At 40.3% G+C, this 17,578-nt stretch overlaps 2 protein-coding genes across 4 annotated transcripts in view; one reads left to right on the top strand and one right to left on the bottom strand.

Annotated features, from left to right (window-relative positions):
- LOC117525989 (serum response factor-like) overlaps positions 1 to 14,198 on the top strand; it is a 74,839-nt gene extending 60,641 nt beyond the window's left edge. For all 3 annotated transcript variants that reach the window (XM_034187976.1, XM_034187975.1, XM_034187974.1), the window contains one exon: positions 14,064 to 14,198. In XM_034187976.1, coding sequence (XP_034043867.1) covers positions 14,064 to 14,153 — 90 coding nt within the window. In that variant the 3' untranslated portion in view covers positions 14,154 to 14,198. The remainder of the gene's footprint in view (positions 1 to 14,063) is intronic.
- A 233-nt stretch (positions 14,199 to 14,431) lies between these two features.
- Positions 14,432 to 15,317, bottom strand: zgc:110222 (uncharacterized protein LOC550336 homolog). The gene is made up of 2 exons (XM_034187977.1): positions 15,023 to 15,317; positions 14,432 to 14,693 (listed from the first exon to the last, which is right to left on the bottom strand). The coding sequence occupies exons 1-2, from the start codon at positions 15,279 to 15,281 to the stop codon at positions 14,485 to 14,487; spliced, it is 468 nt and encodes a 155-aa protein (XP_034043868.1). The 5' UTR covers positions 15,282 to 15,317; the 3' UTR covers positions 14,432 to 14,484.
- Between the last annotated feature and the right edge of the window lie 2,261 nt (positions 15,318 to 17,578).

Genomic DNA, 17,578 nt, shown 5'->3' with positions numbered 1-17,578 from the left:
AATAAATGATCAAATAAATAAAATAATAAAATCAAATAATCAATTAAGTCAAAAAAATAATAAATGATCAAAGCAGGGGCATGCTGGGAACATTTTTCAGCCCAGGAGTTTCATATCCTTCCTTCCCACTGTCGCCAAGTGCTTGCTCACAGGGGGTCGTTTTGACCATTGGGGTTTTTACGTAATTATTGTATGGCCTTGCCTTACAATATAAAGCTTTTTTTTAAAAAAGAAACGCGACCCCGATGTGTGGTTTTTGAACGTACAATGTGAGCAGTCAGATCGCATCAGAGCATCGGGCCGTACAGTGTGAGACCATGAATCGTGCGCTCTGAACTTTTAAACCCTGCGGTTTTGTCGCAGTTTGAGCTGGAGCCGAGTACAACGATTGAAAATATCGTACAGTGTCTGCCCAGCTTAAGTCAGTGAAGTCTGTAAGTAGCTGGAAGAGGTGGTACTGGACTACAAATGTTGATACGGCTGACATCCGGGCATAACAGGCACGTAGCCTGTTCTGCCCAGCCCTATTTACCATTTCCCTCTTCGCTCTGCCTTCTTGAAAAAATATCTCTGAGCTTTGCACACTTGGCAGCATCTTCCTCCAAAGCTTTTCTTTTTCTTAATCTAGCTTTTTCAGCTCCACCTAGCTTTTTTCTGTCCATCTTTTCACTCACGGGCCACTCCTCCTATACTTGCTAGTAGCGCAAGTGCCATCTGAGCGCACAGGGCTTGATTGGACTAAACTAACTGTAATGAATGCGTAGGGGTGTTAAACGTGTAATGGTATGTCCCTACCTTAGGCTTTGGAAGAGATAACAGCGTTGCAAAAGAGTTAAGTTATTTTCTTGTGACTTTTCATGATTGTAAAACATTTATAACACTTAATGTCTTCTCTTTAAGATACAGCAGCCCACGTGTCTTGCTGTGTAGCCTAACAGTTAGTGGTCATATATGTATGCATATATTAACACCCCCTCACAACGGCCCCAGGTTGGACCAGCCCACCAGGAAAACTCCAGACTCTCCCGATTATCCAGCACGCGGTAGGATCAAACTGTCCTCTAAAAACCACCGTTTTGATTTTTATTTTTGCTTTTTTAGGTTAATGATTAAATGAATGTATGTCAAAATGAACTAATTATGCCATTCCTTAAAAAAAAAAAATGAAGTCAGAGGATGGACAGTTAAGTCGCCTTTCTCATATACACTGCTGGCCTCTAGTGGTCACTGGACATATAAAACGACCCCCTGTGAGCAAGCACTTGGCGACAGTGGGAAGGAAAAACTCCCTTTTAACAGGAAGAAACCTCCAGCAGACCCAGGCTCAGGGAGGGGCAGTCTTCTGCTGGGACTGGTTGGGGCTGAGGGAGAGAACCAGGAAAAAGACATGCTGTGGAGGGGAGCAGAGATCAATCACTAATGATTAAATGCAGAGTGGTGCATACAGAGCAAAAAGAGAAAGAAACACTCAGTGCATCATGGGAACCCCCTAGCAGTCTAAGTCTATAGCAGCATAACTAAGGGATGGTTCAGGGTCACCTGATCTAGCCCTAACTATAAGCTTTAGCAAAAAGGAAAGTTTTAAGCCTAATCTTAAAAGTAGAGAAGGTGTCTGTCTCCCTGATCCGAATTGTACTTGGCCCCACAAATCTTAGAAACATGGTGTCTAACCAGATCCTTACTCTGGATGGCATTACCCTGACCTCCAGTAATACTGTGAGAAATCTTGGAGTCATTTTTGATCAGGATATGTCCTTCAATGCGCATATTAAGCAAATATGTAGGACTGCTTTTTTGCATTTGCGCAGTATCTCTAAAATTAGAAAGGTCTTTTCTCAGAGTGATATGAAAAACTAATTCATGCATTTATTTCTTCAAGGCTGGACTATTGTAATTCATTATTATTAGGTTGTCCTAAAAGTTCCCTGAAAAGCCTTCGGTTAATTCAAAATGCTGCAGCTAGAGTACTGACGGGGACTAGATGGAGAGAGCATATCTCACCCATATTGGCCTCTCTTCATTGGCTTCCTGTTAATTCTAGAATAGAATTTAAAATTATTCTTCTTACTTATAAGATTTTGAATAATCAGGTCCCATCTTATCTTAGGGACCTCATAGTACCATATCACCCCAATAGAGCGCTTTGCTTTCAGACTGCAGGCTTACTTGTAGTTCCTAGGGTTTGTAAGAGAATGGGAAAATGGGAGGCAGAGCCTTCAGCTTTCAGGCTCCTCTCCTCTGGAACCAGCTCCCAATTCAGATCAGGGAGACAGACACCCTCTCTACTTTTAAGATTAGGCTTAAAACTTTCCTTTTTGCTAAAGCTTATAGTTAGGGCTGGATCAGGTGACCCTGAACCATCCCTTAGTTATGCTGCTATAGACTTAGACTGCTGGGGGGTTCCCATGATGCACTGTTTCTTTCTCTTTTTGCTCTGTATGCACCACTCTGCATTTAATCATTAGTGATTGATCTCTGCTCCCCTCCACAGCATGTCTTTTTCCTGGTTCTCTCTCTCAGCCCCAACCAGTCCCAGCAGAAGACTGCCCCTCCCTCAGCCTGGTTCTGCTGGAGGTTTCTTCCTGTTAAAAGGGAGTTTTTCCTTCCCACTGTCGCCAAGTGCTTGCTCACAGGGGGTCGTTTTGACCGTTGGGGTTTTTACGTAATTATTGTATGGCTTTGCCTTACAATATAAAGCGCCTTGGGGCAACTGTTTGTTGTGATTTGGCGCTATATAAATAAAATTGATTTGATTTTGATTTAAACCAACAGTTTCACTTACACATTTAAAATACCAAGGCACCCTAAACAACAGAAACTAGACCTCCTGACTGGAAGTTTCTCACCCCGCGCAAACGTTCTGGTTTTCTTCACAATTCTTGCATAGCCACAAGCTCTATTAATACATGCTTAAATGATCACTTCACTAACATTAATGCATACTGTGTGATTCTAAGTATCCTTAGCTCAATAAAGAAAAAAAATCATGATAAAATGAAATAACTGGGAAAAAACACACATGGTTAATACATAAAGTACATTTAAGATATATATGGTTAATACATAACTAAGCACATTTAGGATATATATTCCTTCAGGGCCTAACATAATGAGTTGTTGGTGCAGAAACTACCACATGACTCCGTGGTATAACTCACAAACTCGTAGCTTAAAGCAGATAACCCGTAAGTTGGAGAGGAAATGGCGTCTCACTAATTTAGAAGATCTTCACTTAGCCTGGAAAAAGAGTTTGTTGCTCTATAAAAAAGCCCTCCGTAAAGCTAGGACATCTTTCTACTCATCACTAATTGAAGAAAATAAGAACAACCCCAGGTTTCTTTTCAGCACTGTAGCCAGGCTGACAAGAGTCAGAGCTCTATTGAGCTGAGTATTACATTAACTTTAACTAGTAATGACTTCATGACTTTCTTTGCTAACAAAATTTTGACTATTAGAGAAAAAATTACTCATAACCATCCCAAAGATGTATCGTTATCTTTGGCTGCTTTCAGTGATGCCGGTATTTGGTTAGACTCTTTCTCTCCGATTGTTCTGTCTGAGTTATTTTCATTAGTTACTTCATCCAAACCATCAACATGTTTATTAGACCCCATTCCTGCCAGGCTGCTCAAGGAAGTCCTACCATTATTTAATGCTTCAATCTTAAATATGATCAATCTATCTTTGTTAGTTGGTTATGTACCACAGGCCTTTAAGGTGGCAGTAATTAAACCATTACTTAAAAAGCCATCACTTGACCCGGCTATCTTAGCTAATTATAGGCCAATCTCCAACCTTCCTTTTCTCTCAAAGATTCTTGAGAGGGTAGTTGTAAAACAGCTAACTGATCACCTGCAGAGGAATGGTCTATTTGAAGAGTTTCAGTCAGGTTTTAGAATTCATCATAGTACAGAAACAGCATTAGTGAAGGTTACAAATGATCTTCTTATGGCTTCGGACAGTGGACTTATCTCTGTGCTTGTTCTGTTGGACCTCAGTGCTGCTTTTGATACTGTTGACCATAAAATTTTATTACAGAGATTAGAGCATGTCATAGGTATTAAAGGCACTGCGCTGCGGTGGTTTGAATCATATTTGTCTAATAGATTACAGTTTGTTCATGTAAATGGGGAATCTTCTTCACAGACTAAAGTTAATTATGGAGTTCCACAAGGTTCTGTGCTAGGACCAATTTTATTCACTTTATACATGCTTCCCTTAGGCCGTATTATTAGACGGTATTGCTTACATTTTCATTGTTACGCAGATGATACCCAGCTTTATCTATCCATGAAGCCAGAGGATACACACCAATTAGCTAAACTGCAGGATTGTCTTACAGACATAAAGACATGGATGACCTCTAATTTCCTGCTTTTAAACTCAGATAAAACTGAAGTTATTGTACTTGGCCCCACAAATCTTAGAAGCATGGTGTCTAACCAGATCGTTACTCTGGATGGCATTTCCCTGATCTCTAGTAATACTGTGAGAAATCTTGGAGTCATTTTTGATCAGGATATGTCATTCAAAGCGCATATTAAACAAATATGTAGGACTGCCTTTTTGCATTTACGCAATAAAATCAGAAAGGTCTTGTCTCAGAGTGATGCTGAAAAACTAATTCATGCATTTATTTCCTCTAGGCTGGACTATTGTAATTCATTATTATCAGGTTGTCCTAAAAGTTCCCTAAAAAGCCTTCAGTTGGTTCAGAATGCTGCAGCTAGAGTACTGACTGGGACTAGCAGGAGAGAGCATATCTCACCCGTGTTGGCCTCTCTTCATTGGCTTCCTGTTAATTCTAGAATAGAATTTAAAATTCTTCTTCTTACTTATAAGGTTTTGAATAATCAGGTCCCATCTTATCTTAGGGACCTCGTAGTACCATATTACCCCATTAGAGCGCTTCGCTGTCAGACTGCGGGCTTACTTGTAGTTCCTAGGGTTTGTAAGAGTAGAATGGGAGGCAGAGCCTTCAGCTTTCAGGCTCCTCTCCTGTGGAACCAGCTCCCAATTCAGATCAGGGAGACAGATACCCTCTCTACTTTTAAGATTAGGCTTAAAACTTTCCTTTTCGCTAAGGCTTATAGTTAGGGCTGGATCGGGTGACCCTGGACCATCCCTTGGTTATGTTGCTTTAGACGTAGACTGTGGGGGGGTTCCCATGATGCACTGTTTCTTTCTCTTTTTGCTCCGTATGCATCACTCTGCATTTAATCATTAGTGATCGATCTCTGCCCCCCTTCTCGGCATGTCTTTTTCCTGGTTCTTTCCCTCAGCCCCAACCAGTCTCAGCAGAAGACTGCCCCTCCCTGAGCCTGGTTCTGCTGGAGGTTTCTTCCTGTTAAAAGGGAGTTTTTCCTTCCCACTGTGGCCAAGTGCTTGCTCACAGGGGGTCGTTTTGACCGTTGGGGTTTTTCATAATTATTGTATGGCCTTGCCTTACAATATGGAGCGCCTTGGGGCAACTGTTTGTTGTGATTTGGCGCTATATAAGAAAAAAGTTGAGTTGAGTTGACATACAGTAGTGTTCAGAATAATAGTAGTGCTGTGTGACTAAAAAGATTAACCCAGGTTTTGAGTATATTTCTTATTGTTACATGGGAAACAAGGTACCAGTAGATTCAGTAGATTCTCACAAATCCAACAAGACCAAGCATTCATGATATGCACACTCTTAAGGCTATGAAATTGGGCTATTAGTAAAAAAAAAAAGTAGAAAAGGGGGTGCTCACAATAATAGTAGTGTGGCATTCAGTCAGTGAGTTCATCAATTTTGTGGAACAAACAGGTGTGAATCAGGTGTCCCCTATTTAAGGATGAAGCCAGCACCTGTTGAACATGCTTTTCTCTTTGAAAGCCTGAGGAAAATGAGACGTTCAAGACATTGTTCAGAAGAACAGTGTAGTTTGATTAAAAAGTTGATTGGAGAGGGGAAAACTTATACGCAGGTGCAAAAAATTATAGGCTGTTCATCTACAATGATCTCCAATGCTTTAAAATGGACAAAAAAAAAAAAAAACACAGAGACGCATGGAAGAAAACGGAAAACAACCATCAAAATGGATAGAAGAATAACCAGAATGGCAAAGGCTCACCCATTGATCAGCTCCAGGATGATCAAAGACAATCTGGAGTTACCTGTAAGTGCTGTGACAGTTAGAAGACGCCTGTGTGAAGCTAATTTATTTGCAAAAATCCCCCGCAAAGTCCCTCTGTTAAATAAAAGACGTGCAGAAGAGGTTACAATTTGCCAAAGAACACACCAATCAATCAATCAATCAATCAATTTTTTTATATAGCGCCAAATCACAACAAACAGTTGCCCCAAGGCGCTTTATATTGTAAGGCAAGGCCATACAATAATTATGTAAAACCCCAACGGTCAAAACGACCCCCTGTGAGCAAGCACTTGGCTACAGTGGGAAGGAAAAACTCCCTTTTAACAGGAAGAAACCTCCAGCAGAACCAGGCTCAGGGAGGGGCAGTCTTCTGCTGGGACTGGTTGGGGCTGAGGGAGAGAACCAGGAAAAAGACATGCTGTGGAGGGGAGCAGAGATCAATCACTAATGATTAAATGCAGAGTGGTGCATACAGAGCAAAAAGACAAAGAAACAGTGCATCATGGGAACCCCCCAGCAGTCTACGTCTATAGCAGCATAACTAAGGGATGGTTCAGGGTCACCTGATCCAGCCCTAACTATAAGCTTTAGCAAAAAGGAAAGTTTTAAGCCTAATCTTAAAAGTAGAGAGGGTGTCTGTCTCCCTGATCTGAATTGGGAGCTGGTTCCACAGGAGAGGAGCCTGAAAGCTGAAGGCTCTGCCTCCCATCCTACTCTTAACAGGAAGCCAATGAAGAGAGGCCAATATGGGTGAGATATGCTTTCTCCTTCTAGTCCCCGTCAGTACTCTAGCTGCAGCATTTTGAATTAACTGAAGGCTTTTTAGGGAACTTTTAGGACAACCTGATAATAATGAATTACAATAGTCCAGCCTAGAGGAAATAAATGCATGAATTAGTTTTTCAGCATCACTCTGAGACAAGACCTTTCTGATTTTAGAGATATTGCGTAAATGCAAAAAAGCAGTCCTACATATTTGTTTAATATGTGCTTTGAATGACATATCCTGATCAAAAATGACTCCAAGATTTCTCACAGTATTACTAGAGGTCAGGGTAATGCCATCCACAGTAAGGATCTGGTTAGACACCATGTTTCTAAGATTTGTGGGGCCAAGTACAATAACTTCAGTTTTATCTGAGTTTAAAAGCAGGAAATTATGGTCATCCATGTCTTTATGTCTGTAAGACAATCCTGCAGTTTAGCTAATTGGTGTGTCCCCTCTGGCTTCATGGATAGATAAAGCTGGGTATCATCTGCGTAACAATGAAAATTTAAGCAATACCATCTAATAATACTGCCTAAGGGAAGCATGTATAAAGTGAATAAAATTGGTCCTAGCACAGAACCTTGTGGAACTTCATAATTAACTTTAGTCTGTGAAGAAGATTCCCCATTTACATGAACAAATTGTAATCTATCAACTGGCCTAAAGAGAATATTTTGTGGACTGATGAGAGTAAAATTGTTCTTTTTGGGTCCAAGGGCCGCAGACAGTTTGTGAGACGACCCCCAAACTCTGAATTCAGGCCACAGTTCACAGTGAAGACAGTGAAGCATGGTGGTGCAAGCATCATGATATGGGCATGTTTCTCCTACTATGGTGTTGGGCCTATATATCGCATACCAGGTATCATGGATCAGTTTGGATATGTCAAAATACTTGAAGAGGTCATGTTGCCTTATGCTGAAGAGGACATGCCCTTGAAATGGGTGTTTCAATAAGACAATGACCCCAAGCACACTAGTAAACAAGCAAAATCTTGGTTCCAAACCAACAAAATTAATGCCTCGCAGATGTGAAGAAATCATGAAAAACTGTGGTTATACAACTAAATACTAGTTTAGTGATTCACAGGATTGCTAAAAAAGCAGTTTGAACATAATAGTTTTGAGTTTGTAGCATCAACAGCAGATGCTACTACAACCCCTGGCAATAATTATGGAATCACCGGCCTCTGAGGATGTTCATTCAGTTGTTTCAGATCACAGACATGACACAAAACTAAAGTCATTTCAAATGGCAACTTTCTGGCTTTAAGAAACACTATAAGAAATCAAGGAAAAAAAATTGTGGCAGTCAGTAACGGTTACTTTTTTAGACCAAGCAGAGGGGAAAAAATATGGACTCACTCAATTCTGAGGAAAAAATTATGAAATCACCCTGTAAATTTTCATCCCCAAAACTAACACCTGCATCAAATCAGATCTGCTTGTTAGTCTGCATCTAAAAAGGAGTGATCACACCTTGGAGAGCTGTACAAACAACATGGGAAGGTTGTTAAAGGCAAACATACTGGTAGACCAAGGAAGACATCAAAGCGTCAAGACAGAAAACGTAAAGCAATATGTCTCAAAAATCGAAAACAAAACAAATGAGGAACGAATGGGAGGAAACTGGAGTCAACGTCTGTGACTGAACTGTAAGAAACCGCCTAAAGGAAATGGGATTTACATTCAGAAAAGCTAAAAGAAAGCCATCATTAACACCTAAACAGAAAAAAACAAGGTTACAATGGGCTAAGGAAAAGCAATCGTGGACTGTGGATGACTGGATGAAAGTCATATTCAGTGATGAATCTCGAATCTGCATTGGGCAAGGTGATGATGCTGGAACTTTTGTTTGGTGCCGTTCCAATGAGATTTATAAAGATGACTGCCTGAAGAGAACATGTAAATTTCCACAGTCATTGATGATATGGGGCTGCATGTCAGGTAAAGGCACTGGGGAGATGGCTGTCATTACATCATCAATAAATGCACAAGTTTACGTTGATATTTTGGACACTTTTCTTATCCCATCAATTGAAAGGATGTTTGGGGATGATGAAATCATTTTTCAAGATGATAATGCATCTTGCCACAGAGCAAAAACTGTGAAAACATTCCTTGCAAAAAGACACATAGGGTCAATGTCATGGCCTGCAAATAGTCCGGATCTTAATCCAATTGAAAATCTTTGGTGGAAGTTGAAGAAAATGGTCCATGACAAGGCTCCAACCTGCAAAGCTGATCTGGCAACAGCAATCGGAGAAAGTTGGAGCCAGATTGATGAAGAGTACTGTTTGTCACTCATTAAGTCCATGCCTCAGAGACTGCAAGCTGTTATAAAAGCCAGAGGTGGTGCAACAAAATACTAGTGATGTGTTGGAGCGTTCTTTTGTTTTTCATGATTCCATCATTTTTTCCTCAGAATTGAGTGATTCCATATTTTTTTCCCTCTGTTTGGTCTAAAAAAGTAACTGTTACTGACTGCCACAATTTTTTTTCCTGATTTCTTATAGTGTTTCTTAAAGCCAGAAAGTTGCCATTTGAAATGACTTTAGTTTTGTGTCATGTCTGTGATCTGCTTTTTTTCTACAAAATTAAACAACTGAATGAACATCCTCCGAGGCCGGTGATTCCATAATTTTTGCCAGGGGTTGTATTATTGTGAACACTCCCTTTTCTACGTTTTTTTTTACTAATAGCCCAATTTCATAGCCTTAAGAGTGTGCATATCATGAATGCTTGGTCTTGTTGGATTTGTGAAAATCTACTGGTACCTTGTTTCCCATGTAACAATAAGAAATATACTCAAAACCTGGATTAATCTTTTTAGTCACACAGCACTACTATTATTCTGAACACTACTGTATCAATTATGAGAAAACATGCAAGGTTTCTAAGTTGCAATACAAGGAAGTATGCTATTAATGCACTACTATTAGTATATTTGGACTATTGCCCAGTAGTTTGGGCAAATGCTACTGGAGAAATGATAAATAGATTACAGATTATTCAGTGCTCATGTGGCACTTAGATGCAGTTATAAGACAGATATCATCACAATGCATAAAAATTTAACTGGTTGTTAGTCAAAGATAGACTTTTATATTCGCTGATCATTTCTGTTAGAAAGATTATTGTCACTAAATTGCCTTATATTTCGTTTAGGAATTTTTCTTTTAGTTCAGAAAATCATACTTACAGAACCAGACATGTTGTGGTGGGAAATTTTACGTTACCTGTAGCTCGAACCAATGCCATTAAGAACACTGTCACATTTAGGGGTCTGCATGAATGGAATTTATTACCAGATCACATTAAACTCATTAAAAATGAATGTTTCGTTAAAAAAACTTCTGAAACAGTATTTATCGGTATAAGGAGTAACCTGAGTCAACCCTTTCACCATGTATAGATGATGATTAATTTGATTTGATATGTTTTTGGTTTTGATATGTGATTTTTATTTTCATTTATTTGTATATATTTTTTTTAATGTATTTTTGATTCTTGATTTTTGAATCTGTTGGACCCCAGGAAGAGTAGCTGCAGCAAGGAGGAGGGATGTTAATATATGTGCACATTCAGGGCCGAGCCCTCATCATGTCCAGCAAGTTTGAATCTACGATGAAATATGTGGGCGTGACAGCCGTTCGAAGTGAAATGGCGTGCTCCGAAACGCTCACCAAAGTTTGACAATTGAAGTTTACATAATTTAAGACAAATATGTTTGATTGACTCGGAAAGGCAGCGGTTTCTGAGTGTTTCTGCCACATTGGATTAGCAGCCAGACAGAGAGCAGCCAGTGATGTCATGGTGCCTCTCTACTCTGATTGGCTGTCATCAACTGTATGTGTCACTGCCGTGAGTGGTTCAAGGTCATCTGTTCTTTGAAAATAATAACAATAATACATTTTATTTGGAGGCGCCTTTCAAGTCACCCAAGGTCACCTTACAAACAGTAAAAGCATAAAAAAATTCCACAAACGTTAGTAAAACAAAACATCGACAAAAAAACAAGTGACAGGTTAGAGGTCAGATACCAGTTTGAACAGACGGGTTTTGAGTTGGGACTTGAATGATGTGATGGGTTAGGGTTATGTGTGGGGGGGAGTTCCAGAGTCTGGGTGCTGAGCAGCTAAAGGCCCGGACAGCCGTGGTACTGAGGCGCGAGGTGGGGATGGGACTGTTTTTCTAGACGTATGGTATGGAAATAGAAGACTTAACAGTATTCCCTGAAAACTCCCTTCTGTCTGATCATTTCTTAATAACATTTACATTTACTCTGATGGACTACCCAGCAGTGGGGAATAAGTTTCATTACACTAGAAGTCTTTCGGAAAGCGCTGTAACTAGGTTTAAGGATATGATTCCTTCTTTATGTTCTCTAATGCCATATACCAACACAGTGCAGAGTAGCTACCTAAACTCTGTAAGTGAGATAGAGTATCTCGTCAATAGTTTTACATCCTCATTGAAGACAACTTTGGATGCTGTAGCTCCTCTAAAAAAGAGCTTTAAATCAGAAGTGCCTGACTCCGTGGTATAACTCACAAACTCATAGCTTAAAGCAGATAACCCGTAAGTTGGAGAGGAAATGGCGTCTCACTAATTTAGAAGATCTTCACTTAGCCTGGAAAAAGAGTCTGTTGCTCTATAAAAAAGCCCTCCGTAAAGCTAGGACATCTTTCTACTCATCACTAATTGAAGAAAATAAGAACAACCCCAGGTTTCTTTTCAGCACTGTAGCCAGGCTGACAAAGAGTCAGAGCTCTATTGAGCTGAGTATTCCATTAACTTTAACTAGTAATGACTTCATGACTTTCTTTGCTAACAAAATTTTAACTATTAGAGAAAAAATTACTCATAACCATCCCAAAGACGTATCGTTATCTTTGGCTGCTTTCAGTGATGCCGGTTAGACTGGTTAGACTCTTTCTCTCCGATTGTTCTGTCTGAGTTATTTTCATTAGTTACTTCATCCAAACCATCAACATGTTTATTAGACCCCATTCCTACCAGGCTGCTCAAGGAAGCCCTACCATTATTTAATGCTTCGATCTTAAATATGATCACTCTATCTTTGTTAGTTGGCTATGTACCACAGGCTTTTAAGGTGGCAGTAATTAAACCATTACTTAAAAAGCCATCACTTGACCCAGCTATCTTAGCTAATTATAGGCCAATCTCCAACCTTCCTTTTCTCTCAAAAATTCTTGAAAGGGTAGTTGTAAAACAGCTAACTGATCATCTGCAGAGGAATGGTCTATTTGAAGAGTTTCAGTCAGGTTTTAGAATTCATCATAGTACAGAAACAGCATTAGTGAAGGTTACAAATGATCTTCTTATGGCCTTGGACAGTGGACTCATCTCTGTGCTTGTTCTGTTAGACCTCAGTGCTGCTTTTGATACTGTTGACCATAAAATTTTATTAGAGATTAGAGCATGCCATAGGTATTAAAGGCACTGCGCTGCGGTGGTTTGAATCATATTTGTCTAATAGATTACAATTTCTTCATGTAAATGGGGAATCTTCTTCACAGACTAAAGTTAATTATGGAATTCCACAAGGTTCTGTGCTAGGACCAATTTTATTCACTTTATACATGCTTCCCTTAGGCAGTATTATTAGACACATTGCTTAAATTTTCATTGTTACGCAGATGATACCCAGCTTTATCTATCCATGAAGCCAGAGGACACACACCAATTAGCTAAACTGCAGGATTGTCTTACAGACATAAAGACATGGATGACCTCTAATTTCCTGCTTTTAAACTCAGATAAAACTGAAGTTATTGTACTTGGCCCCACAAATCTTAGAAACATGGTGTCTAACCAGATCCTTACTGTGGATGGCATTACCCTGACCTCTAGTAATACTGTGAGAAATTTTGGAGTCATTTTTGATCAGGATATGTCATTCAAAGCGCATATTAAACAAATATGTAGGACTGCTTTTTTGCATTTACGCAATATCTCTAAAATCAGAAAGGTCTTGTCTCAGAGTGATGCCGAAAAACTAATTCATGCATTTATTTCCTCTAGGCTGGACTATTGTAATTCATTATTATCAGGTTGTCCTAAAAGTTCCCTAAAAAGCCTTCAGTTAATTCAAAATGCTGCAGCTAGAGTACTGACGGGGACTAGAAGGAGAGAGCATATCTCACCCATATTGGCCTCTCTTCATTGGCTTCCTGTTAATTCTAGAATAGAATTTAAAATTCTTCTTCTTACTTATAAGGTTTTGAATAATCAGGTCCCATCTTATCTTAGGGACCTCGTAGTACCATATCACCCCAATAGAGCGCTTCGCTCTCAGACTGCAGGCTTACTTGTAGTTCCTAGGGTTTGTAAGAGTAGAATGGGAGGCAGAGCCTTCAGCTTTCAGGCTCCTCTCCTGTGGAACCAGCTCCCAATTCAGATCAGGGAGACAGACACCCTCTCTACTTTTAAGATTAGGCTTAAAACTTTCCTTTTTGCTAAAGCTTATAGTTAGGGCTGGATCAGGTGACCCTGAACCATCCCTTAGTTATGCTGCTATAGACTTAAGACTGCTGGGGGGTTTCCATGATGCACTGAGTGTTTCTTTCTCTTTTTGCTCTGTATGCACCACTCTGCATTTAATCATTAGTGATTGATCTCTGCTCCCCTCCACAGCATGTCTTTTTCCTGGTTCTCTCCCTCAGCCCCAACCAGTCCCAGCAGAAGACCGCCCCTCCCTGAGCCTGGTTCTGCTGGAGGTTTCTTCCTGTTAAAAGGGAGTTTTTCCTTCCCACTGTAGCCAAGTGCTTGCTCACAGGGGGTCGTTTTGACCGTTGGGGTTTTACATAATTATTGTATGGCCTTGCCTTACAATATAAAGCGCCTTGGGGCAACTGTTTGTTGTGATTTGGCGCTATATAAAAAAATTGATTGATTGATTGACAATGTAAATATTGATTGTATTGCTGAAGTCATATTATGGATCTCCTATTTAAAAGCTAATAAAATTATAATGTTGCCAAAGAAAATTATTTTTATGCCTTAAATCTTAAAAGCTTAGTGACTGTATATGTTGAAATAGGAGGTAACTTTCTTGAGTATCTAGATACACTGATTAGATCCAAACAGGATTCAAACGTACGATAACTGAACGTACTAATCGATTTTTCCGTTTGTGTCGTCTAGATGCTGATCAGCCAGCAGGGCAACAGCACTAACAACCTGACAGAGCTCCAGGTTGTCAGCCTGGACGTCCATCAATCAAAGGACGACTAATGAGCCTCTTTGAAGATGAACACATCGTTGACACACCGTTCAGACTGAGACGGTGTCGGACATTTCTATTGATCATGTTGACCTGATTGCTTTTCATGTAAATGTATTTTTCATATGAATGTTTTTATGTTTGACTTTGACAGTAAACAGATGTTAAAGACAAACGGAGCGTTCTGAAATCCTCTGCTCAATGTTAGCTTTACGGTGTCTCAGTGTAAGGGTTATTAAGGTGTCCACAAGAACGTTTGGTGGACGCTGCAGTTGCCACATTAGCGAATGTGTGTCTCTGTTAGCATCACAGCTGCTACTGTGGGCATCAACGTGTGTGCCGTCACGGCAACAGCTCTGCTGGGATCTCCACGGTCCAGACATCGCGACCTCCTTGAATGCTCAGTGGTGCTCTCAGCCAGCGAGGGTTGGAAAGCAGGGTTAGGTGTTTATCTTGTAGACCAATCAGGACAGCTGACTGCTCAGAATGTTGCAGGTCTGCCTCAGGCAGAGAGGTGGGGCAAAGCCAGGTTCCGCCAACATCCACCAGTCCTGAAATACCAGAGAAAGATGGCGTCACACCACCGTGACCTGAACCACTGATGTCAACAACAAAGATTCAGCAGACACCGAACATCGTCATCATTCTGTTTATGCAATGCTAATGCTTTAACATGCTAACATTAGCATGCTCACAAAATAATTCAGCCAGTAGGCTAGCATTAGCATCATTAGCTCCGTGAGGCTAAACTGCTGTACGTTGCTCCCATTTAGCTTGTTTTCTTAATATTTGGCATTTTGTTCTGTTGGTGCTGTTTGAAGAAACATCAGGTTTCATCATCTGGATGTAGTAACTCTAAATGGATCTAACGTTTTCCTACCTGCCACCACGCCGCGGCCGAACCGCTCACCAGACTCCAGCAGCTCTCCCACCTCGGAACCACTCATTTCCAGCCGGCCATACAGAACGTCTTTCCACTCTTCTCCCTCCCAGTCTCGACGGGCGATGTGGACAGCCAGGGTCTGGTTCTCCAGCGGGGCCAGTAAGGGCCTCCAGCGGGTCTCCAGCGTCTTCACCCCGTTAAGAACCAGACCAGCATACGGCTGACGAAAGGAAAGACACCGCACCTGGACAGACATGTCTGAGAACAAACACACGGTGTAAAATTATCTGACAGAGAAAAGACGACTGAAAGTAAATAGAAGGCTTTGATGTGTCATGTACTTCCTGTCTGTCATTGACTAAACACTCCTGACTGACCAAGTTCTCACTCCTGATTGGTTGATCATCAGGGTTGAGGAAAAAAAAAAATCACTGTTTTATGACTTTAGGGTCCAAAACACACTAAAGGTAATTTGTATATATTATTCCCCTCTCTGTCCGATCATTCCACATGAACAAAGAAAATTTTTATTGTGTGAGCTACAGCGGAATGGAAATGAAGACACGCAGGGATAGTTTATTTGGTTCCCTGTCACACAGAATAAATATGAAACAGAAAAGAAGTTAGTGGGACCACGCGTATGTGTGAGGCCATAAACGCTGTGAGCAGCGCACAGTCCACCGCGGCTAACAATTTGATATCCACAACTTTAGTTTATTGACAAATACTAAACACAGTCGGGGGGCCTGTTAAGAACGTGCAGCTCTAGTTTCACCATCAAGAAAAAATTAACAATGACAAACAGCATATTTGAATGCGCACATGCCCAAATCTGCCCGCACTGGTTTACGTTCGGAACAATTACACAAATAAACTACACAGCAAGCAGCCCCCCCCCCCCCCCCTGTCGTGCACTGTTCCAGGCTGATGTGCATTTACACATCACAAACGCTTTGAACACTGATGGAATGAAAATGTTTGACTCATTCATTCTATATAAACCAATACCTTAATGTGACGTGACGTGTGTGTTGGTATTTAAATGTGCTTTTGTAAAATATGCCATTTTTTATTTGAAGAAAAAAAAAATAGGCATTTTCAAAAAAAGCCAAGCTGTAAATAACCGTCTGATATAACCGGTGTCATAAATAGAACACAGCCATGATCTACTGGTGCCAGACGTTCAGTACTTAAGCTGGGTTTACACTGTGCAAGTTTTGGCCCTTTTTCATCTGATTTTGCATGTGTGCGAGAATCTTTTGGATCGCGCCGAGTTCCAGGTTAATCGCGTGTTTTAACATCACACGACCACCTCCTGATTGCCAATCGTATGGTCCTATGAAAATCAAACCTGTTTGATATTCTGGTCGTCCGTCGTGAGGGTATCCCGCTGCTGAAGCGCTACAAGCATCCAACCTCTCGCACTGTGCCTGTGCAAACACCGGAGAGAGCATAAACAGTGATCATCTCTTTGGGAGAGCAGCTTCTGTTTCTTTTTCCCCCTTATTCTTCAACTCATGTAAAGTCTTGTAGTTTTTTTTTTTTTAACTTTGATGTCTCCCATTGAGAGTTTTTGTAAAAAATAAGAAATGTAAATTAAGTTTGAAAAAAAACTTCTGTTTACGTTTTGCTTCTGGAAACACGAGTCCGACATATGGTTTTTGAACGTACAATGTGTGTGAGAACATAAATCGGGCGCTCTGAACTTTTACACCGTGCGGTTCTGTGGTACAGTTTCAGCTGAAACCGAATACAGTGATTGAAAATATACAGTGTCTGCCCAGCTTCAGGGCAAATATTGCCATGAACACTACTGGCCAGTAGATGGCAGTAGAGACCATGAAAACTTGCCAAAACAAAATTCCAGATAATCCGTGTCTGCTACGTTTAAGATGCGTGGAATTTAATAAACGCAAACACAATAACATCTATAAACCCAGAGAATATATTCACGAGAGTTTTAGCCACAATATACAAAGAGTTTAATGCTGTTGTCCGTGTGGAGCATCATCAGAGTGTCTCAAATGCATTTTTTCCTGTCATGAACGTACTGACATTACCCTACCCATAATGCACTGGGCACAGCATCTCCACACTAAAACCTTAAAAATTAGTGCATTACTTTAAAACTAAAACATATATCTGATATTTTCACTTTATTAAACTTCAGATGTGACGTTAATTTAAATAACTTGTCAAAATTAGTTTGGTTAAAATTTGAACCATAAGTTAAAAATGTATGCCTCTGAATGACTTGGGTGATAGTGCCTGCGTATCAGTATGAGGTTAACAGAAATTAGTTTTTTTTTTGTTGTTTTTTTTGGGGGGGGGGGACCAGTTCTCCTTTGCCTGCAGGGGATAGAGCGGTTTCTTCTATAAGCAGCTCTTCTCTGTTTGCAGAGGGTTGAACTACACATCTGCTACAAACAAAACATTGAACAGGTAGGTGCTCAACTGATTTTAAATTTTAAAAATGTTTGTAGCTGTTCAGCTTTGTTTACCATGTTAACGGTCTAAAAATTATTGGAACAAAACTTATCAGAAGATTAGTCC

Source organism: Thalassophryne amazonica, chromosome 15, assembly GCF_902500255.1.
Source record: "Thalassophryne amazonica chromosome 15, fThaAma1.1, whole genome shotgun sequence".
NCBI classification, from domain to species: domain Eukaryota; kingdom Metazoa; phylum Chordata; class Actinopteri; order Batrachoidiformes; family Batrachoididae; genus Thalassophryne; species Thalassophryne amazonica.
Note: the sequence above shows the minus strand (reverse complement) of the source record. Positions and strands in the feature narration are given on the sequence as shown.